The sequence below is a fragment of the Telopea speciosissima genome, chromosome 7 (genome assembly GCF_018873765.1).
Source record: "Telopea speciosissima isolate NSW1024214 ecotype Mountain lineage chromosome 7, Tspe_v1, whole genome shotgun sequence".
Classification (NCBI taxonomy): domain Eukaryota; kingdom Viridiplantae; phylum Streptophyta; class Magnoliopsida; order Proteales; family Proteaceae; genus Telopea; species Telopea speciosissima.
The window spans coordinates 25,601,279-25,624,362 of record NC_057922.1 but is presented as its reverse complement, the minus strand read 5'-3'; the positions used below and the strand labels follow the sequence as shown (position 1 = coordinate 25,624,362).

Sequence of the window (23,084 nt, the reverse complement as noted above, 5' to 3'; positions counted from 1 at the left end):
AAGACACTACACTTTCAAATTTACCAGCTAAAATGGTGCATATCTCTGAGTAACCACTCCTGTATAGTTCGCCTGATCGTACCAAATCGCATCTTTCAAATTGCCCAACATCCAAATACATTGGAACCCATGATGTGGTTGTGCAAATTAAAGAGGAGCAATAGGTGTTTATTGAGATTGAAATGAATCTAAGTGGTTACTTAAGTTAGACCTGAATCAGAAATGTAGGATCAGGGTTTCTGTTCAAAATATAATCATGAGTAGGACAATATTATTTGATTGTAAACTAATCCACAAAAGAACCTTAAGAGGTTGCAGAGTGACACTAATTTTTGTAAGAACCTGTGGGTTTGCAGCTCTACCATAGTTATAGAGCAAAAAGAGGAGGAAACTATGGAAATTGCAGGTTAGGTAGGACCAAATTTTAGTAGTAGATAGGCCCCATCTCCTGCTTTTCTGCTAACTTTTCATGGGCTGTCCAGGATCCAAACCCACCTGATTATAAATGGGATAGCCTCAGGCATGTGGTCCATATCTATCCCTGTCCATTAATGATTTGGGTAGTTTGGATTGGGCTTAATTGTTACAAGAATAAAAAATAGGCAAGAGATCACTTCCTAATCGTGTGGTCCCTGCACCAGTGTGGGGGTCATTGAGAGCGCATGCAGTGGCATCAACATGAATGAATTTTTTTATTTCACAGGGGTGGAGTGGTAATTTTGTGCGCTCCTGCATCTGGGCACAGGTTCCACGCGACCAGCCGGCATTCTTTTTCCCAAAAAAAGTATTTGGGTTCAAGGCCACAGTTGATGTAAATCAGCTCAACAGAGATTGAAAAGAGTTGTCTCTCACTACCCATTTCCTGCAATAGGAGCAAAAGAGTGTGTTAATTTGTGATTGAGCTGCTTTAAATATTAAGCTAAATATTAGCTGTTAATCAGGCTGCTAATGTCTGATTTTAATGTAAAAACTGTCTGTGTTGATCATATTGTGACATAAATAAGATTCATGTAACCTAGAGGGGTCTCCTCTAATCTAAGGGTGTCAATTTGAAAACGAAACCGGCCATTTAAAATCAAATCGATCTGAACCGAAACAAGTTCAGTACACTTTTGATTTTAGAAATGAAACAAGTTTGATTTGGTTGTCTCATATAAAAAACGGTCGGTTTTGCATCAAATCGAACCGAATAGGATTTGCACTGGGGAGTGTCACATGTGTACCAGTTTCTAGACTTTTTTTTCCCCATAAAGATAGAGATGTACCAATTCCAGATTGGTCTCCACCAATAACGATACAGATTGACCAATCCAATTGATTCAATACCGATTCCTCAAACCATGCATGCTGGCATGACATGTCCTTGTTTTATGTATTTTCTGTTTTCATATAAAGTAAAGAAGTTGCATTATAATAAAAGATAAACCAAATAAACCAAGCAAGATATACACATGGGACTGTGTGATATCAAAATATGTTTTTTTTTTTTTTTTTTTTTTGGGGGTAACACATCAAAATATGTGTTTGGCCGACATGAATATGGTCCCAACAAGATAATAATAGGGTTTCAGTCAGCATTAAAGGTCAAATAAAAATTGCATGGAGGAGGCTCAGTTCCCTTTATTCTAATTCCACCATGCATTGTCTATTTCCTCAATTTTGTTGTCCCCAATTCTTCCGAGTTCCATGTACCTGTGGTTAAGGGTGTCAAACCCTAGTTCAATCCGATGAAATAAGGCCGAACTGGCCTGAACTAGATCGAATCAAAACTGAAATGAAGCTTATTGGATCAGTTTTAGATTGGGTTTTTAAAGACATTGTACTGTCTTTAAAATCGGATCAAAACAGAACCCAAATCGATATAACCTGATAAGAAACTGATGCTAGTCCAAAAAAACATGGTTTTTCTCATACTTATGAATATATGTACATATTAAACTGAACCGAAGCCAATACTAATCTGATAACACAATGATTAGAGAAACTGATAAGAAACTGAACCCAACCCAGACCAAAACATGTGCAACCTTATTGAATTGATTTTGAACTCACCTAGTCTCACACAGAAACCAGTGAAACCAAACCGAACCGGCCCAAACCAACTGATTGATACCCCCTACTAGTGGTCCATCAAGAATAAATAAATAAATACATTAAAATAAAGAACATTGTATTTGAACCCTAAAAAACTCTTTTTTCATACTAATCATTTATTTAACTTTGATACTTCCTATTGGGGCAAATTATCACCTAAAGAGGGTGATAACATATGATGTTTCTCTTGGGCAGGTTCTAAGGGGACTGTCCCCATGTGGTATACCTGTACTGTGTGCTGTTTATTGTAGACATGGTGGGTGCATGCATCTTTCTATATATATATATCAACAGAATGGTTTGCTTTTATCAGAAAAAAAAGACCATGATTTGCTACTTACCAAACAAAGACATAAAGGACTCTCAATAAGTCATTAGCAGCATATGGTAAGCTCACAAATATAGATTGCTTTCTCCAAATGGTGTTTAAAGGAATGAAGCCATGGGTGCCCAAATAAGACCACTTGCTCATCTTGTTCTTATTAAAACATTTGTCAGGGTTTTAGTTATATTCAATTAAGTTAGGTTCTCTAACAACTTAGTCACCTATATATATATATGAAGATAACTAAAAAAGGGTTTAAAATGAACATTTGAAAGCTTAGAAATGCACCTAAGGCATATGAGTGTGCCCCCTAGGTTGGATTGGTGTCCTATGTTAGACTAGAAACACCAGTGTAACGCCCCAAGAAGACAATATAGTATCAATCCACTTGGGAGATCATTGAGACGTCTCTATCAAGAGACAGCTTAGTACCAGAGGATTTAGGTGATCGATGAAAGATGCAAATTTAGTCCCACATTGATTAGGGATAGAGATCCCGAGCTATTGATAAAGAATATTTTCATTTACTTTGTATGACGCGTTTTAAAACTGTGAGGGTTCGGGAGATTAGTAAGGGAATGCAAACTTAGTCCCACACTGGCTAGGGAGGGAAATCTTGAACTATTGATAAAGAGTAGCCTCCTCCACTTGGTATAACACGTACGTCTTAAAGCTGTGAGGCCCATGGGGTCAAATACACATGCAGGTGAACCTCCATGTGAGAGGTGACCACTTGTCCTTTTTGTTTTCATTAATACCCCTCATTCCCTTGTAAATGGCAAAAATGGGACAAATGATTACCTCCTAACCCTCCTAACCGATCAAAGAAGGTAATGAGTTGTGTCTTTTAACAAGTCAATCATTTGAATAATTTTAATATAAGCCTAATCAAATCACCTAAACTCATAGCAACCACTCCTATCAGGGCCTAATAATATATATTTTGATGTCATCAACAATTTAAGTATAATAGTAATCAAAACAACAATAATTCACACAAACCATGCATAAATATGGCATTTATCACATACTTTATTATCACCATATTTAAACAGAAAAATATTTCATTCAATTGCATTACAAGTTTTTATATTCAAAGATTTTTTTTTCAATTTTTTTTATTTTTATTGTGTAACAACCATAATAATCAAATAAAGAACTCACATGCAGAGAATAACTTGACTTAAAAGGACCAAGTCACTGGTTACATTGTATTATAAACACATTTGGGAACCAATAGACAGAAAAACATGTGGTTCACCATTCCTCATGAACACATTTAGGAACCAATGGAAACAAGAAAATGAAGACACTCTGCCTCTTCACTTCCTTAAATAGATCCAAACATAGCCTAAGTAAATTTTGGACCTAAGAACCAGGGTTAACAATGACATTTATTATTCCAATAGTTTAATCATAGCCTCAAATCAACATGATAAAGTGATTTTCCTTTTGCCCATTGGTAGAAAACTTTCTCCCTTCAAGAATTCATGAAAACAGAAAAATGAAGAAACTATGCCTCATTACCATTTCAATGACTAGAGCACTTTTGTCTCAAAACCTTTCAAATTGACTTGTCCCAATATAAAAGAAAAAAAAGAAAAGATTGCTACACTGTTATTGTGCAGATATCTTTATACCATTCTCACTTAATAACAGTGGGACCTAGACTAACATTTATCTATCCTATTCCTGTTCATGTGAGCCCCATGTGGTTGATCTTAATTTCCAATCCTTCATCGGTTGTAGTGTACAGATTCCTTCTCACATTGTTTTTGTAAGAAATCTTCTCTCAAAAACAATATACTAATGGAGAGGGTTCAATATGGGTACCATCCAAGGCCATAAGTGGAAGGAGGTGGGATTTTCATCTTTCATGGGATAGGGTATCATTTCAAGCCCTTTTATGTTCACTTTGCTTTTTATAGTTCTTTTCCCCTACAACTAATAATTATATGAGAAAAAAAGAATACTACCTAATCCCGGGGGCCTACGCCCAGGAGCACTCGAAAATAACACCTTATCTTCGTGAAATAAAAGAATCTCATCTATGTTGATGTCTTTGTACGAATTTTCATTGGCCCTGTACTGTTACCTGCTGGTACAAGCACCACAGGACCAGAGAGTGATATCTTGCCCTTGCCCTAAGTATATAAATGGTGGGGTCCTCACAAGCCGCCGTAGACCTCACACTACCATCTTTTGGACTGTCTTGTCACCCTTTGTCAACCCAACTTAAAATCACACCATCAACTCATTAACAAAGGAAATAGCATTAACGAAGGTTATGAAGTGGTAAATGGAGATGGAGGTGATTTGAACAGTCAACCTATCAGTGTTCAGTGTTCACTTTACTGTGAATTGGGGATTTAGGTGCTATTGGTGGCAGATTAGCTCTTCAGAGTTCAGAGTCTTCAGACTTGAGTCACTTGACTCCCTCCCAAGAATATAACAAGAGAAAAGAAAAAATTGCCATCCTTTCTCTTGTAACTTTTCCTGCAAGAACCCAACACATCTATCTCTTTCTCTCTTTCCATGCATGCCTTCTCCTTTCCCCTTTTTGGATTATTAAAGCTTTTGACAGCATTGATTGCTTTCTGGGTTTGAAGATTTTCTGGGCTTCTAGCCCTGGAACCCTGGTGGGTCTGTGGGTGGAATATTTTTTTTTTTGTTTTCCTTTTCTTTCCGGCTTTTTATTTCAAAAAAAAAAAGTTATTGTTTGTTGGGTTCTTTTTTTCTGATCTTTTTTGTGGGTTTTCAGGAAAATGTACTCTGGGATACATTCGCTCGACGGTGTTGTCGGTCATGAAAGTTTACAGGGATCTCTTGAAGGCACTAATCTTCCTGGTGATGCTTGTTTAGTCCTCACTTCCGATCCGAAGCCTCGGTTGCGATGGACTGTTGAGCTCCATGAGAGATTCGTTGATGCTGTTACGCAGTTGGGTGGACCTGACAGTGAGTATTGTTCATTTTAACTGCTTCTCCTTTCTTTCCCCTTTCATTTCATTTTTCTACTGTAAAATTGCCTGAGCTTTTGCTACACTTTTTTCGGTTCTTTTTGTTCATCAATTTGTTGCTGCTTTTCATATTGTACTACTTCAGTTAGTTTTCTTAATATTTCGTGTGAAAATTTTAGGGTTATGCCAATAGTGGGTATCACCCGCTCACATCTCCCTTTCTACTGCCGGGATGATCAAGTTTTACGGTTAATGTGCCGAATTTTATTGACCAAGTAAAATGCTTTTTTTTTATTAATGGTATTTGGTGAAGAAGGTTCACTTCCCATTTAGTTGGGATCAGGCTGAGTTGTTGTTGTTGTTTGGTGAAGGAGGTTCACTATTGTTATTATTTTTCTTTTTGAAATTACACGCATTAGCCTGATTAGCATTGTTACTTTGCTGTAATGGAACCACTTATTTGGATACTTATGGGGGTTGGGGTTGGGGTTGGGGTTGGGGGGGGGGGGGAGGGATATTGCATAGCGCCAGTGTGGACTCAAACAAGTGTTGAAATTTCAAGAATTTGGTGTTTTTCCCCTTCTACTGCTGCTCGTCCATGGGTTAATCTTCCCATCCTCTGATTGTATCTTAATTTTTTACTAATGCAAATTTATAATGGGTCCATTGAGGAATTATATACGTGCTTGTGGAGGTTCTGGTACTGTGTTTTGAAATGCTGGAGGCTGGAGTACACCGTGGAGAAATTACTGAAAAGACGAATGCTTTTGAGGGACTAGTCAGTTGGCCTGCAGAGGAATAGAATGATCACTTCCTCTGTGGCTTGTCTTAGGAGAGAGTTATAGTTTGACGTACAATTTGGCATGAATATGCTTATGGTTAAAGGCAGTGTCAACTTACAGAGATAATAAACTATGCCTCACTGTTATTTATGGCCCTCTTCACTCCTGTACACTTTAGTCCTGGACTGATTCCTCATACTCAATTCCATTGATATGTTGTTTAACCTGCTCGTAAGAAACTGATGTATTTTTTATTTACAGAAGAGTGTCAGTTAAACCAAATGTTAATCCTGCTAGGCACTTGTGAAGCAAGTGGATTTTTTCCTCCTTGATTTGGAAGCTCATTAGGGATGGCCTCTTGATATGTTTGGTGGGTAATTTGAAATTATGGAGATGATTTTTATGCAAAGAGGATGAGGGTGAGCCTTGGCGCAACAGTAAGGTTGCTCCATTGTGACCTAGTGGTTGCAAGTTTGAGTCGGGAAACAGCCTATCCGCAAAACGGGGGTAAGGCTGCATAAAGTAAGGCTGTATACATTATGACCCTCCCTAGACCCGTAGTTTTTTTTTTATGCAAAGAGAATATAACAAACATCAAGTTGTAAAGGTCTTTTGAAGTGTAACCTATTGCCATCCATTGGGAAATTGAGAAGGGGGGAAGCTGGCATGTGGAGCAGTTATTGTTGTCAACTATCTTCTATTTTATTCTTCTTCATATAAAGAATTCGGTGTACTTAGCCTTGCATATCCTCGATGTCATTGTTCTAATGCTTGGGTGGATCAATATAAAATGTATTCTGGCCTATTGTAACTTTTGTTGCATCCTTTAGCATGTGGGTTCTGAGTGTAACAGTCTGTGGACCTCTTCCATAATTCCATTACAATTCTATTATGAACCGTTAAGTGGCTAGATTTTATGTGCATGGGAAACTATTACATGTAGAGTGAACCATTCAAATACATCTTTGAATGATATCCAACATAATATCGGTACATTCTGTATTCTTTGGATAATTTTCATTGGTGTGTGCAGGATTATAGCTTTCAACATTTATAAGCAGTCATCTAGTTACGATGACTCCTTACCAAAAAAAAATCTAGTTACGATGACTCATGACTACTAAAACTTTGTGGATCTAGCAGTGTTGGAAGTGTGCTCGTACACAATGTCTCACAAATCTCACATTTCACATTCAAGTGTCAATCGTGATACAATATGGTGGAGAATCTTAGGAATGTGATTTATTGTTGGCTGACATTTTACATTAAATTTATGTGGATGTCAGTTATTTATGGAAATTGATGGAGCTCATTTTGTTCTTTCTCCTTATGCCCTTTTTTGTGTTTTTTTGGTTGAATTCTCTGTTGGCCTTGAAATTGGTTTTTGTTCGACTTTGCTCCCTCCTGAGGGAGAAAAAACGAAGACCATAGTAGTGTCTTTTGGTGTAATTAACAGACACAAAGATCATAGATGTGTAAGGGTGTAATAAACCTTTGTCCTTCAAAATTTTATAAATGGTCTCTCATCAATTTTATTTTATTTTCAATAATTACTATTAAATTATTCTTTTTTAAAGTTACATTGGCAATTAAATTTAAACTATGAATATGGAAACTATTTCATACTAGATCTTTATTGTCCTTGTGTTTAAATCTTTTAATTGAAATTTCATTAAGTACCATTTTTAGTTTAAATGTCTTTAGAATAAAGGATCCCTTGGTGCCTGATGATTTCCATCATCAATGCATATTTCTGCCAGGTAGCAGTGTCTGTTGGTGTTTCTGAGCATTGGGTAGATAATGTAAGGTTGGGTCATGAATATTTTAGCCCCAAGCAGGATCTCAGGTATAGTCAATTCAGATTAACATTGCAGCAATCACACCAATCGATGGGAGATTACAGCAGCAGAAAATACACAATTGAATGTACTCAGTCTTGCAGTAGATCAAGCACACAGAGATTGATTGGAAAATAAAAGAAAATAGAAGGTAGAAGATGGATAGATAGAAGAAGGGGGCAAGGATCAAGAACTCGGGTTTCAACCAGGTTTCGACCTAGCTGAAACTGAGATTTGGTCGAAACTAGTCGAAACCAGGTCAAAACCGGGTATTTTTTCCCAGCCATCTTGAAACCTTGGTTTCGGTGCCCAAAAATGTTTTTTTAGGTCTGATTTTTTGCATATAGCCTATTTTTGACATTTTAAACACAATCCATGGATTATTTTCACCAAAAAATCACTCAAAATCGTACTTGTGGTTATTGACCAAAGTTTACTAATGTACGCGTTGATATAGACACTAAACTCGTATTATAGATACTTAGTTCACATGAATTTAAAGTACAAGAACCCTGAATGATACATATCATCCAAATACAACATTAAGCTGCTCCTTTCTCAATGCCATGCGGAGTTTCTTGGTGGGTCTAATCCACGAGCAACATACCACTGAAGATTGCGAAGCCGTTCCTCTAAACGCACAACATACGTATCCCATGACATGTTATGGGACCAATTGTTCTCATAGTCCATTCCAGCCCATTGATAAGCCCCATCATCAACTGGTCTAAGATATCCCAATCTAGGGAAGGGCTCATCGAGAGTGTAAGAAGGTGAAACCGGCACACATGGCTGGGATGGATACCCGAAGATACTGTCAGCAAGAGATAACCCAGCACCTAACCCATCCCCATATCCATATGTAGCAGCAGATGTATCATGACCACTCCCATATCCAAATGAACCAGTGCTCTCAAAATTACTTTTACCTTTGAGAAGATCGGTTCACAATTGTGTAGAATCAACTTGTAGATGCACCAAATGCCGCCAATATGCGAAGAAATCAAGCTTTGGAAACTAAAATAGACTCAAAACAAAGTCCTAATCTAGCCCAACTAAATACTTAAAAGAAAAACTACTAAAGTCACTTAAATTGAACCACTACTTGAACCGGTTCAATTTAAGAATAAAAACGCCAAAATAAAAGTAAGTATGGAACTAAAACATCTAATCCCGTATGCAGCCCTATTACCCATACTTTAGGTCCATAAAAGTGACCAATTACATTGAAAACCCATGGGATCAAAGGCCCAACATGTATAGAATCCAACCCTAGACTTATTCCTAATAAAACAAGCTTATTTTGGTGATGAATCTTCATCAACTCTCACCAGCTTGAAAAAATTCGTCCTCGAATTTTGCAGTGATGAGAGGGAAACATCTGAATAACAACTTTGACCATTCCCTAACAAAACTATGGTGATGCGAGAACATTAGGAATTAAGTCTAAAAGGCATGGAGCTTTCTCTTTAGAGAACCATGGTGGCATAACAAACTCTTTGTGCTGGACCTTTGAATCAATGTCAATTGTGAATGTCGTATTCATAGAGTCCTCAACGTTGGTAACCTTCTCATTGAAGACTTGAGGCACAAGCTCCATCTCTTCAAGAACATCTTGAATGTCAATGATTTCTTGTGGAGTATTCTTGACCACCACTTGACCTTCCATTGTTTCAGTTTGGTCTACTTTGATCTCTTCAACCTAGGCCTCTTCAGTAGAATCTTCCACATGTTTACCTTTTGTCTTTGAAGCTTCAAGCACCGTCTCTTCTTTATTATCACACTTCATTGTGATAACTTCAGCTTCAAGCTCCTTTTCCTTGAATGTTTCCTTCGTTTTTTCCTTTGATGGTGCAAAGTTGAGTTGAGTCTGTGTTCTAACATTAGTGATGCTTGACTTCCAACAATCCTCAATTTGTGAACCGAATTGCATTGATGGTTGCTTCAAGTTGTCTTCAATTCTGAAAGCCTTTTGGTAGTTACCTAGTCGAAGGGCAAGTCTACTTGGGATATGCTTTGGTAGGTACTTGTTCTTTAACTCGTGCTTCATCTCTTCCCAACTCCTAGTTTCACACGTTCTAACTTTAAGCCTCTCTTTATGGAATGTCCACCATTCACTAGCACGACCTGTCAATCACATGCAAACAAAGTGAAGCTTCCTTGCCTCAGTCATTCTGTACCAGTCAAAATATTCATCTAGAGAATCTAGCCAATCAAGGAATAGGTATGGGTCTGCCTGTCCATCAAAGTATGGAACTTTGGGCTTCACCTTCTTTGTAGTAATATCAATGCACCGATGAGGAGTACCAGTTTCAGCATTGAAATAACATCTCACATGTTCTTTGAATGTAGGCTGGACCATAGGAGTTCTAGGGCGTTCCCTTTCTTCTTTGTGCCTTTGGTTGGTGCGATGAACTTGAGGCTGTATTTGATATCTGTCTTCTTCCAGTGGTAGATTACTATCCCGTATTGGAGTAACTGGACGACCCTCAAGTTGTTTTAATCTCTCACTAATAGTTCTTTGTTCAGCTGCTGACTGCTGAAACATTTCAATAACCTTTGCCATAGGATTGGGTGGGGCTGGTAGTGCTATTGATTCACTCTTTGCCATGCTCTGATACCACTTAATGTAGTCCTAGGTTTGAATAGTCAAACTAGGAATCAAACCAGAATCTTTTATCGAAAGGTGAATCAGTTTTAGGCTAAAACCAGAAGAACAATGGGGTGAGAAATTGTATGAGCAAACCAAGAGAACAATGAGAAACAAACCATATGAGAAAACCAAGAGAACAATGGGAACCCAAATATATTTGATGCAAAAGCCAAGTTGTTTGGCAAGAAATAAGGGAACTCATGAGAGAAGGGCTGGTTCACTTCACCAATTGGTGGACCAACCCAATGGGCCATAGGGCCAACCAACTTTAAGTTGGGCCAGCCCAATAGGGCTGGGAGTTACTGGGTCTCTCAAACCCAGAATCATGGGGGCATAATTGTCAAGTTATTGACAAAATTTTGTAACTTCAAGTGTGGGCCGATATTCACTTATAGTGGTCTCCGCTTGAAGGAGTGAAGTACCTATTATGTTTCTAATTTAGTTCAGTCAAGTAATTGGAGTAGTTTCTAATTTTCTGTTGAAATTATTAAGTTAAATTTCAATTTTTCTTTTACTTGAGGAGCAAGTCCTGCCCTCTATTTATTGTAAGGTTGTTTTAGCCACTCCCTACGATTTTACCAAGTTGTATGAGATTCTGCTTGCTGCAATTATGAGTGTTTCTCAAGTTGTGTGTGGCTTGAAGGGCTGAAGGAGCTTGGCTAGGAGAGCCAAATCCATCTATCCCAACCCCTCCACTACCACCTTCATTCTCTTTCTTCTCCATCGAGCCAAGGCGGCTGTGTGATCATTCCTCTGCCCAGAAAGCCATCTGAGTGTTGTTGCTGTTGTTCCAGGCTGCTTCTGCTATTGCTGGAGATCATCACTCAAGGCTAGAGTCATCCTTCTTCATTGTGGTTGTGCTGTTGAGAATACCACCAACTGGAGCTGCTCCTGTACCCCTGCTAATGTAGTCCTAGATTGGTAGGAGACCAACTAGGAGCCAGTACACCAGGATCTGATATGAACTGGTAATCCGATTGGGGCAAAATATGAATTTAGGTCAAACTTAGGGTTAAGGTTTGGTTAGGGTTAGGGTTTGAGGTATTGGTTATGCTAGGCAGGTGTAGGGGAGTCTATCAGTGAAGGTCTTGAGATATTTTGATGAGTAGAAGTGTGTAAACTTGAATAGGCTGCAAGTTAGGGTTAGGGTTTTGGGTTTTGGAAAAGAGGAAAAGATGGATTTCTAGGTTTGGCTGGACAGAAGTTAACCAAACTTGAATGGTTTTCTATGAGGGTATGAGAGATAATCGGTTAGATTTGTAAACTGTTTTGACGGTTGGTTTGGGCTGGACAAAAATTAGGGTTTATGGGGTTTAATAAAAGTGGGGTTTTCTAGGGTTTGAGTGGGAGGATGGGGCTAATCTTTGGATCGAGTTTCCCGATATGTCAGGGGAGTAATCGATCCAAATATCACAGGTTTTGGCAGGCTGGTTAGGTCTGTGGAGATTTTAGTAGAAAAGAGAGAAAGTTAGGGTTTGGGGCTGTACAGGATTAGATATAGAATTGGGGGATGGGTAATGTTTCAGACGTACTTGTAATAGCAGAATGTAATTGGCACCAGCTTGTTGATGGAGGAACTTGAATAAAAATTGAATTTTGGATAGAAACTTGAAAGTAGAACTTGAGAGGAACCACTCGGGCTTCACACCGCAGAGTGTCGATTGGATCAAACTCCAATCCCAACAACAAGCCACCCAGGCTTCACACCGCAAGGTGTAGATTGGATCACACTTTAATCCTACCAGCTTTGATCATACACAAAGCAGATCTTCGAGGCCCGAAAGTTGTTTTTTTTCCCTTGATTCTTTTTGTGCTGCCTATTTTTTATATTTTGAACCCAATCCATGCATTAGTTTCACATAGAAAACACTCCAGATAATATTTGTGGTTTTGACACAAGTTTGATAGTGTATATTGTTTTTGGACATGGTATCGAATAATGTTTGATTGGAACATAACTCCTTCAATATAAATTAGATTTAAGCAATCTTGTATTTGTTTGAAAGCTCAACAAAGCTATCCAACGAATCCAAATTTTCTTAAATCTTATTTATATTGAAAAGTCAAACTTAATTTGGTGTGCGAGAATGCTGTTTAAAATCACTTTGAATGGAAATAAGTTTTTTGACATCAAAACAAATGAATATTTTACGGCTCTTTTGGTTTTTACCAATGTTTTATCATATTAAGATTTATGGAATTATTAGATTTGAAAAAAACTCCACCATTTAAAGGTTGAAACTTGAAAATTGCACCTGCCTCCGAAAATCCAGTTTTTGTTCTTGAATTGGGGGGTTGACTTTTTATCTGTTTAGAATTCAATTTTAAACTATTTTTATAGGATTCAAATAGGGGGTATTTGCTTATTTATGATTAATATCTTAAGTAAATGAATATTTGGCATAAATAAGTGTTTATCCTGGTGTTGAGCCAGGTTTCCTTAAGTTTCGATGGAGGATAAGTGAATTTATATAGGTGTTTTTAGGTCAAAACTTGCGAAATTGCCGAAATATGGCCGAAACCATGCAAAACCAGGTCGAAAATAAAGTCGACCCACATCTCGTCTCAGTAGGCTGCGAAACCGAGACAACTTTAGTTCTTCCATGGAAATTTGTAATAGTGGTTGCAGGAGCAGCACCAAAATGCATGCTCTTATACAAGATTTAAGAGAGTTGAATTGAACAACATGCAACTTGACTATTGATAAATACTGAAGAAAAAAGAAGAAGAAGAAGAAGAAGAGAAGCCGAGAGAGAGGAGGAGGTGAGATTCAGCAGAACTGGGAGAGTTCCACGATATGTGTAACTCTCCTCTCAATCTTCATTATATCAATCACTTAAAGGGTAAAATAGTAAACACCTAAATAAAATAAAAGAAACACCCTACCAACATATTAGACTAAAATACCCTTCTCATTATGATCTCGATATTAGCTCTCTGCGCTAATACCTAGATCACGATAACACTCCCTCTCAAGCTGGAGCATAGATGTCAATCATGCCCAGCTTGTTACAAATATAATCCACTCTTGTACTTCCCAATGACTTTGTGAACACGTCTGCGAGTTGTTCTCCTGTACGGACATGGCCAGGAGAAATCAAACCTTGTTGTAACTTTTCTCGAATGAAATGACAGTCAACTTTAATGTGTTTCGTCCTCTCATGAAACACCGGATTTGAAGCAATATGGACAGCAACTTGATTATCACACCACAGTTTCATTGGAGCACCATCAACAAAGCCAAGTTCAGTCATTAATTGCTTTACCCACATCAACTCACAGGTAACATGTGCCATAGCCCTGTATTCTGACTCTACACTGGAGCGGGCAACAACTGTCTGTTTCTTACTCTTCCAGAACACCAAATTTCCACCAACGAAGACACAGTAACTTGTAGTAGATCGTCTATCAACTGGAGATCCTGCCCAGTCAGCATCTGAAAAACCTACTATTCGCCCATGACCATGATCACTGTAGAGAAGACCACGTCCAGGAGCCTTTTTAAGATAGCGTAAAATATGCACAACAGCCTCCCAATGAGTTATCCGAGGAGCAGACAGAAACTGACTCACCACACTAACTGGAAAAGCTATATCAGGCCTAGTCACTGTGAGATAATTCAATTTACCAACAAGCCTCCGATACTTTTCTGGATCACCTAAAATCTCACCATCCTCTGCAACAAGTTTTAAGTTAGGATCCATAGGAGTATCTAGAGGCTTAGAACCTAGCATTCCTGTCTTTGACAAAAGATCAAGAACATATTTCCGTTGTGAGAGCGAGATCCCTTTCTTTGATTGAGCAACTTCCACACCCAAAAAATATTTCAGCTTTCCCAAGTCCTTGGTCTGAAATTTCTGCTGCAGGTGTGCCTTCAAACCATCAATTCCAGAAACATCATGTCCTGTGATGACTATATCATCAACATAAACCACAAGAAACAGTTTTCCACCTCCAGAACAGTGGAAAAATACAGAATGATCACTATCACACCGTGTCAGCCCAAACTCTAACACAACTTCAGTAAACCTGCCGAACCAAGCTCTAGGGGACTATTTCAGCCCATAGAGAGATTTCTTCAATTTACACACCAAGCCAGACTCCCCCTGAGCAACAAACCCAGGAGGTTGCTCCATATAAACCTCTTCATGCAAATCACCATGCAAGAATGCATTCTTGACATCAAGCTGATATAAGGGCCAATGATAAGTAGCAGCAAGAGATATCAAAATACGAATAGAAGTCAGCTTTGCCACGGGTGAAAAGGTATCCAAGTAATCCACACCATATACTTGGGCATACCCCTTAGCAACCAGACGGGCTTTCAAGCGAGCTAAGGACCCATCAGGATTCACCTTCACCGCATACACCAAGCGACAACCAATAGCAGTCTTCCCCGAAGGTAAGGGAACAAGATCCCAAGTCTGATTTTCTTCCAATGCCGATAATTCCTCACCTATAGCAGCCCCCCAACCAGGACTAGACAATGCCTCTGCGATAGACTTAGGAACAGGATGATGCTCAAGAGTATGTAAACAAGAATGAAAGGTGGAAGACAAACTATCATAAGAAACAAAGTTAGAAATGGGGTGTTGGTTACAAGCCCTAACCCCTTTACGACGAGCAATAGGAATATCAAGATCAGAAGAAGGGTCCAAAGGAGGAGGATCATTACCTATCACAAGATCTGCCGGCAAAGTAGGAGATGGCGTAGAAGTCGATGTAGCAGGGGTCGAAGGACATACTTTCCATTGGTGATGTTGATACACACTAGGTTGAGGTGCCGGTAATGAGGCAGCCTGCGGAGCATGGTGAACAGTAGACCGAACAACAGTAACAGGAATATCATCATCCAAGTCAGACACAGTACTAGAAGAATGAACGAACGGTGTAGACTCAAAGAAAGATACATCAGCGGTAACAAAATATTTTTGCAAGTCAAAAGAATAACAACAATAACCCTTTTGAATGCGAGAATAACCAACAAACATGCACTTGAGAGCCTTGGGATCCAACTTGGAAACTCCTGGACGATGATCACAAATAAAGCAAACACTACCAAACACACGTGGTGGCAAAACAAACAGTGGCTCAGAAGGAAACAACAAAGAAAAAGGAATACCACCACGTAAAACCGAAGAAGGCATACGATTAATGAGATAACACAATGTTAAAACAGCATCTTCCCAAAAGGATTTAAGCACTTTCATCTCAAACAAGAGACAATGAGTAACTTCCATCAAATATCTATTTTTCCTCTCAGCCACACCATTTTGCTGAGGGGTGTAGGCACAAGAGGACTGATGAATAATACCACGTTGAGTCATAAAATCAGCAAAAGGAGCAGAGAAATATTCCTTAGCATTATCACTACGAAGAACACGCAAAGAGTGTGAAAACTAATTATTCACTTCATTCACAAATGCACAGAATATAGAAAATAACTCAGAACGATTTTTCATTAAATAGATCCAGGTAAACCTGGAATAATCATCAACAAAAGTTACAAAGTAACGAAAACCCAAAGTGGAAACGACAGGACATGGACCCGAAACATCCGAATGAACTAAAGACAGTGGTTGGTCAGACTGTTTATTGACTCTAGGTGGATAACTCGCACGGTGGAGTTTCCCAAACTGACACGACTCACAATTAAAACTAGAAATAGACCAAAACGACCATCAAGAAGCTTCAAACTCTCCAACGAAGGATGACCCAAACGACAATGAATCTGGTGGGGTGACGCCACACCGGTACACGCCATAGATGAAGTGTCCTCAAGTATGTAAAGTCCCCCTGATGCACAACCTCTACCAATCATCATCTTCGACGAAAGATCCTGAAATACACAAGAGTCAGAAGAAAATGTTACAGAACAGTTATGGGATTTAATAAACTGACTAACAGAGAAAAGGTTAAAAGGAGAATCAGGAACATAAAGAACGGAAGACAAAGAAAAAGAAGGTGTAATATGGACAAGACATTACATCACCTTAGCCAAGGAACCATTAGCTAAAGTGACACTCGAAGAGGATTGCTTAAAGAAGAAAGTATACCTGAAACACCAGTCATGTGCTCGGAGGCCCCTGAATCAATGATCCAGGGACAGAAGAGACAATAAAGGCATGCGAGACATTATCTCGTCCGAACAAAGGTCGCAGCTTGAAGGTCAGGGCTGGTTGAGAAATCTGAAACCGTGTATGACGGGCATATTCATCATCGACATCTTCACGCCTTACCCTCGACTGTGGAGAAACAGGAGAATCACCGAGGATGCAATGAGTTGGCAACCGTTGCTGAGTTGGTTTGTCATGTAGTTTCCAACGTAAACGTTGGATATGTCCTGCGACCACAATGATGACAAGTGCGCACGGAACCACCAGAAACATCAGAGGTATCCTGAGTACCCAAGGTAGGTGCCTTACTAGAAACACCAGCCCCACCACCACGACCACGGCCACCACCACCACCACCACCAGAACTGACATTACCACCACCACCAGCCCCACTGTTGGGCACACGGTTGGATGGAAAAGAAGCCAGGGCTGAAGTATCACTATCAGTAGTGTGTTCCCGAGAGACACGAAGAACCCTGGAAAAGGTTTCAGACAAAGTGGCTACTTTGTCACCACCAAGAATTTGGGAAGGAACAAAGTCAAACTCCTTCCCAAGACCTCCCAAAAAACCCATAATAGCAAGTTGTTCCCGCTGGTTCTGCATCTGTTCCACATTGGCAGTGATAGGAAGTAAGGAATTAAGCTCTTCATACATTCTCTTAAAATCAGCAAAGTACTGGGTCAAAGTACGACCCTTCCTATCAGCTCTGTAGAACTCTTGGGACAAGTCATAAATACGGGACAGATTGTTTTGTCAAGAGTACAAGATATTAAGATACTCCCACAACTCCTTCACTATGTCAATGTGTGTCACTAGGTCCACAATTTGGTGATCCATAGAATTCAGCATCTGTCCCAATATTCGAACATCCACTGTCTCCCACGAAGAGTCATTCTCAGGCTTGGTTTCGAATAGATGTTTATGCTGATCACGGCCAGTTAACACTAGGCGAACAATTTTCTTCCACTGCAAAAAATTGGTAACCCCTTCCAACTTCTTCTTGGTAATACGATTTGAAGAGGAAGAAAAAATTTCTGTTGTGACTGACTTTGAACCCTCAACAGGTTTCGGCTCATCATCCATGATTTACTTGATGAAGTGAAGACAAAAGAGACTGCAAAATACTGAAAACAGGGACAGAAGTCGATCAAGATTGAAGAACCTTGATAGAAATCAATAAGGACAGCAAATAACTCCCTCAGATAAAACTTTGAAAAATCTGAAACCAACAGTAGAGACAGCAATCGATCTTCTCAACAAAATCCTGACAAAATCTTCACTTCATCTAATAACTCCTTCGAATAATCCTTAAACAAAAAAGGGAGAGACCTAGTTCTTAATTCATATCATGAACTAGTCTCTAAACCAATCCAGAAAACAGCATAGGGTGCTGCACCCCTTCAAACAGAAAATAGGTGAAGCCGCAAGTGCTGCAAATCTTCAAAAAAAAAAAAATTTCTTCAATCGAATGCTGTAAAGAAGGAAACCAATGATCCACGAAGTATGTAACAACCCTTACAGCTCTGATACCATGATAAATACTGAAGAAAAAAGAAGAAGAAAATGAAGAAGAAGAAGAAGAAGAGAAGCCGAGAAAGAGGAGGAGGTGAGATGCAGCAGAATTGGGAGAGTTCCACGATATGTGTAACTCCCCTCTCAATCTTCATTATATCAATCACTTAAAGGGTAAAATAGTAAACACCTAAATAAAATAAAAGAAACACCCTAGCAACATATTAGACTGAAATACCCTTCTCATTATGATCTCGGTATTAGCTCTCTGCGCTAATACCCAGATCACGATAACAACTATGGCTGTACTTTTCTAATAGCAGGGAATACTTTTTGTTACTGTTATATAGGTGATGCAATCTGAAAATCCATATTAAGGATCTCAGATGCAAACAGGTCCAATAATCAAATCTGTGATCAGACCTGAGATAAAGGAAGCAACTACATTGTTAAGGGAAGAAATCAGATTGATGGAAGGGGAGGGAAGAGAGATGAGATCGATTTTCTTGGGAGGAAGAAGAGAAGAGAAGAAATCAGGTTTGGGATACCTATCCCATATGCACTGCTCAACAACACCAAAACTCTTAGAAAAAATTCATATTTTTTACTCAAATCATTTCTAATTGATGGGGGATGTATTACATATATATATATAGACCTTCTAAAATTTCCTAATTTGACTCATAAAAGGACTCCTAATCACTCTAATACACTCAATAAAGTAAATAAACTCAAAACAAAATTCTATCTAGTTATTAAGTATCCTAATCTAACTTAAATACTCTATTTAACTACTAATCCCGTGTACTAATATTATCCCCAATTTATAGGCTTATAAATTAGGCTCATTACATTAATAAACCCAAAAATAAGAAGCCTAAGGTCTATAAAACCCAACAATGGGCCAAAAATAAAGTCTTATGAGGCCCAATTGGACAATCTTAACTGCATCAATTCTCCCGGTGTTGAGAAATCTCGACCTCGAGTTTTGTAAAACAAGAGAATCAGCACCACTCGATCAGCATCCACAAACATCGACTTCGATGGAGCAATGATCCAACACAACTCACAATTAACCGTCACGATCTTTTGATGGTCATTACCAAACGGCATCTCTTCGACAGGAATTTGATTGTGAGGTTTCACAACTAAAGTTGGACCATCGATCAATTCTTTAGTTGTAACCTTGATTGGACCGTTCACTTTAGCTGGATCATCACGTTCGTTAGCCACCTTTGTATAGCCTTCTGAAGATTCTATCATGCTTGACACCTTGCCATAGAAGCAGTTATTCTTATTGGCAAGCTCCCAACAACTTGTCTTCAAAGCAAGAAGCCCTGTATGGAGATTACAAAGTTCTGTTTGCAATTTACGGAAACCATCTCTAATTGAAAGGAGTAAATTGTATCGATCAACCTCCTTGATGTCGCCTTAGGTTCGACTCTGATACCAATTGATGCAATCTGAAAATCCAGATTAAGGATCTCAGATGCATGCATTCCCAATAATCAAATCTGTGATCAGATCTGAGATAAAAAGGAAGCTATTACGTTGTTAAGGGAAGAAATAGATTGATGGAAGAGGAGGGAAGAGAGATGAGATCGATCTTCTTGGGAGGAGGAAGAAAGAAGAAGAGAACAGAAGAAATCAGGTTTGGGATACCAATGCCGTATGGACTGCTCAACAGCACCAAAACTCTTTAAAAAAAAATCATATTCTTTATTCAAATCATCTCTAATATATGGGGGTTGTATTACATATATATAGACCCTGTTGTCATGGATTCGAGTCTGGAAACAGCCTCTCTGCAAAAGCAAGGGTAAGGCTGCGTACATTATGACACTCTCCAGACCCCGCAGTGGCGGGAACCTCATGCATTGGGTACGCCCTTTTTTTGTATTACATATATAGACCTTCTAAAATCCCTAATTTGACTCATAAAAGGACTCCTAATCACTCTAATACACTCAATAAAGTAAATAAACTCAAAACATAATTTTATCTAGCTATTAAGTATCTTAATCTAATTCAAACACTCAATTTAACTACTAATCCCGTGTACTTACATTATCCCCACCTTATAAGCTTATAAATTAGGCTCATTACATCAATAAACCCAAAAATAAGAAGCCTAAGGTCTATAGATCCCAACAATGGGTCAAAATAAAGTCTTATGAGGCCCAATTGACCCAATTGGACAATCTTAATTGCATCAATAGGTTATTGAATTATTTTGGCAACATTGTGGAATTCAGACATGAGTTATGGCTGAACGAGTATGGTCCACATCTATCATGTGTTTTGCAAGTCTATTTAACTACTCTCAGTAATTAGATCTACTAAATATCAATACCCGATCCACGTCTTTTTCTCCAGATTATTTGTATTAATCAAGACATCGAAGTTTGGGAAGTAAGAATTCCAGAATTTCAAGGCTTTAGCCATCAATCCGACATGCTTGCAAACTCGTGGGTTAGCCAGCCCTAAAGCCTTGTCCAGAAGTGCTTGATGGGCTTTACTTACTATTTGTAAGTCTAACCTGTTTAAAGACCTCAAGATTAAGCACAGCCTGTACCATGGACCTTTTAGTGTCCAGTTGACTGGCCTATTCCCCCCCCCCCCTCTTTTCTCTTCAAAATTTAGCCATTGCCAGATTGTGTGCTCCTTTAGCCAACCAAAAAACGGGCTTTAGCATTTAATCTTTTCTTCTTTATTGTTTTCTTTTTCAGTGTTGGTAAGCTCTTCCAATATTTTTCTTATAATTCATTTTTGAATTGGCTTGCAGAAGCAACACCAAAGACTATTATGAGAACAATGGGAGTAAAAGGCCTCACCCTTTATCATTTGAAGTCTCATCTACAGGTATCTGTCTGGACATTGACATTGTTTTCATCTACAGCCATTGTCTTCTAAAATTTTGTTTAGTTTTCTTTTAATTTTTGAAGTAGTAAGCCTAAGATGAAGGACATGGATTTGAATTCCTGTATGTTTACAATTTTGGTACATCAACTCTGTTCTCAATTTGCCCTATTTCTGCCCCAATTTTTGGTCATCTACCTTTTTGTCCCACTGTTGCTGGTTTCCAGTTCTAAACTAAATAAATGTTCTCTATAATTCGTATCCAACGTCTTTTATATGCAGAAATATCGGTTGGGGAAGCAATCATGCAAGGAATTCACTGAAAACTCCAAGGATGGTATCCATCTCTTCCTAATGGACAAAAGCTTCTGCACTCATCTATGCTTTCGGATTGCCTGCTTTACGTACTTTTTGATCCTTTTCTTTTGAATTTTGTTGATGATTCTAAGAAATGGGATGACAAATTAGTGTGTGCCTCAACTGGAATGTCCTTGTCAGCTCTATTGTGGTATGCCTTGTGCATGCCTTATTATCAGCTCCAATATACAGAGCTCTTGCTCCTTGGTTTCACTTTAATATGGTTTCCCATCGAGGTCCTGTTGTAGCTTATCCATAGTTTTTATCAAAATGCTTATTCATTTACCATTGCTGTGGGGTTTGCAGCTTCTTGTGCAGCAGAAAGTCAGGTTACTGGTTCATCAACATCTTCGTCCTCGTCAAGAATGATGACTCAAGACTTAAACGAGTATGTTATGATATCTGGGTTTGATGTCTACTACTCAAGTTTGCCTAGTTCTTCCTTCTGACATCATATATTATCTGTTGCTTTCAATTTTACAACAGTGGTTACCAGGTTACTGAGGCACTAAGAGTCCAGATGGAAGTCCAAAGAAGACTGCATGAACAGCTGGAGGTCAGTTTCTCAGCTGCAGTAGTAGCTTTTGCTTCTCCATCTCAGTCAATGAACTCTAGATGATCATACTTAAAACCATTGCTTTGGATTTTCTGATATCAGGTCCAGCGTCATCTCCACCTTCGGATTGAAGCCCAAGGCAAGTACTTGCAATCCATACTAGAGAAAGCCTGCAAAGCTCTCAATGAGCAGACTCTGGCATCAAATGGGGTTGAAACAGTTAGGCAAGAGCTATCTGAACTGGCTGTCAAGGTCTCCAATGATTGTCTAGGCATGGTCCCACTTGACACACTCAAAATACCTTCTCTGTCTGAGATTGCAGCGGCTTTGGAAGAGAAATCTGCTTCAAACAGGCCAAGCAGGATTGGGGACTGCTCTGTTGAAAGCTGCCTGACATCAACTGGGAGCCCAGTATCTCCAATGGCTATTGCCATGAAGAAAAGATCTCGGCCTATCTTAGCCACAGGGGATTCATTGCCCTGGGAGAGTGATTTGCGGCAAGATGTTGAGTGGATGATGACTAGTATTTGATGAAAGACTGGCCTAGCTCCATCAGGAAATGCCATTTTTGTGGTAATTAAGCTGACCTATCAATTTGTAATCGCAACTGTAACACGTGGTCTGTATATTCTCTAATCAGATCCTTGTACTTAAAAAGGGGTTTAGTTGGAATTGAAGTGGCATCCTTTTATGCCTATTAGTAACACAATCAAGAAATTATCTGATCATTGTGATCTGGGCATCATGTTTAGCTCATGCATGATCATGTAGCTGTTTGAATGTATCAGCAATGTGTATTTAGGCAATAGGGGGATGTGAACTTGGTAATATTGAAATTGGAACTCATTGGTTGAACTTGTTGGTTTAAGGGATTTGAATTAAAAATCTTGTTAAGGGAATGATTATCTTAATAGCATATAGCTCAATCCATTAATAGAATTTCTTTTGCCATAGATTTTCATCTAGGCGTCTCTCTGCTTGCAGTATATGTAATATAGCAAAGAGAGGTTATCAATGTAGCTCTCTCCTTGCTT

The 23,084-nt window shown here is 38.8% G+C and overlaps 1 protein-coding gene across 2 annotated transcripts; it reads left to right on the top strand.

Moving 5' to 3' along the window:
• The first annotated feature begins 4,907 nt into the window (after positions 1–4,907).
• On the top strand, positions 4,908–22,914 carry LOC122669060 (protein PHR1-LIKE 3-like). 2 transcript variants are annotated; one of them, XM_043865697.1, is made up of 7 exons: positions 4,908–5,058; positions 5,181–5,374; positions 21,064–21,140; positions 21,420–21,474; positions 21,801–21,882; positions 21,981–22,050; positions 22,153–22,914. In XM_043865697.1, exons 2-7 carry the CDS (start codon positions 5,185–5,187, stop codon positions 22,579–22,581), a joined length of 903 nt encoding a protein of 300 aa, XP_043721632.1. In that variant the 5' UTR covers positions 4,908–5,058; positions 5,181–5,184; the 3' UTR covers positions 22,582–22,914. The 2 variants fall into 2 exon arrangements, with proteins under 2 accessions (XP_043721632.1, XP_043721631.1); XM_043865696.1 differs by having other exon boundaries at positions 21,981–22,065.
• Positions 22,915–23,084: the final 170 nt, after the last annotated feature.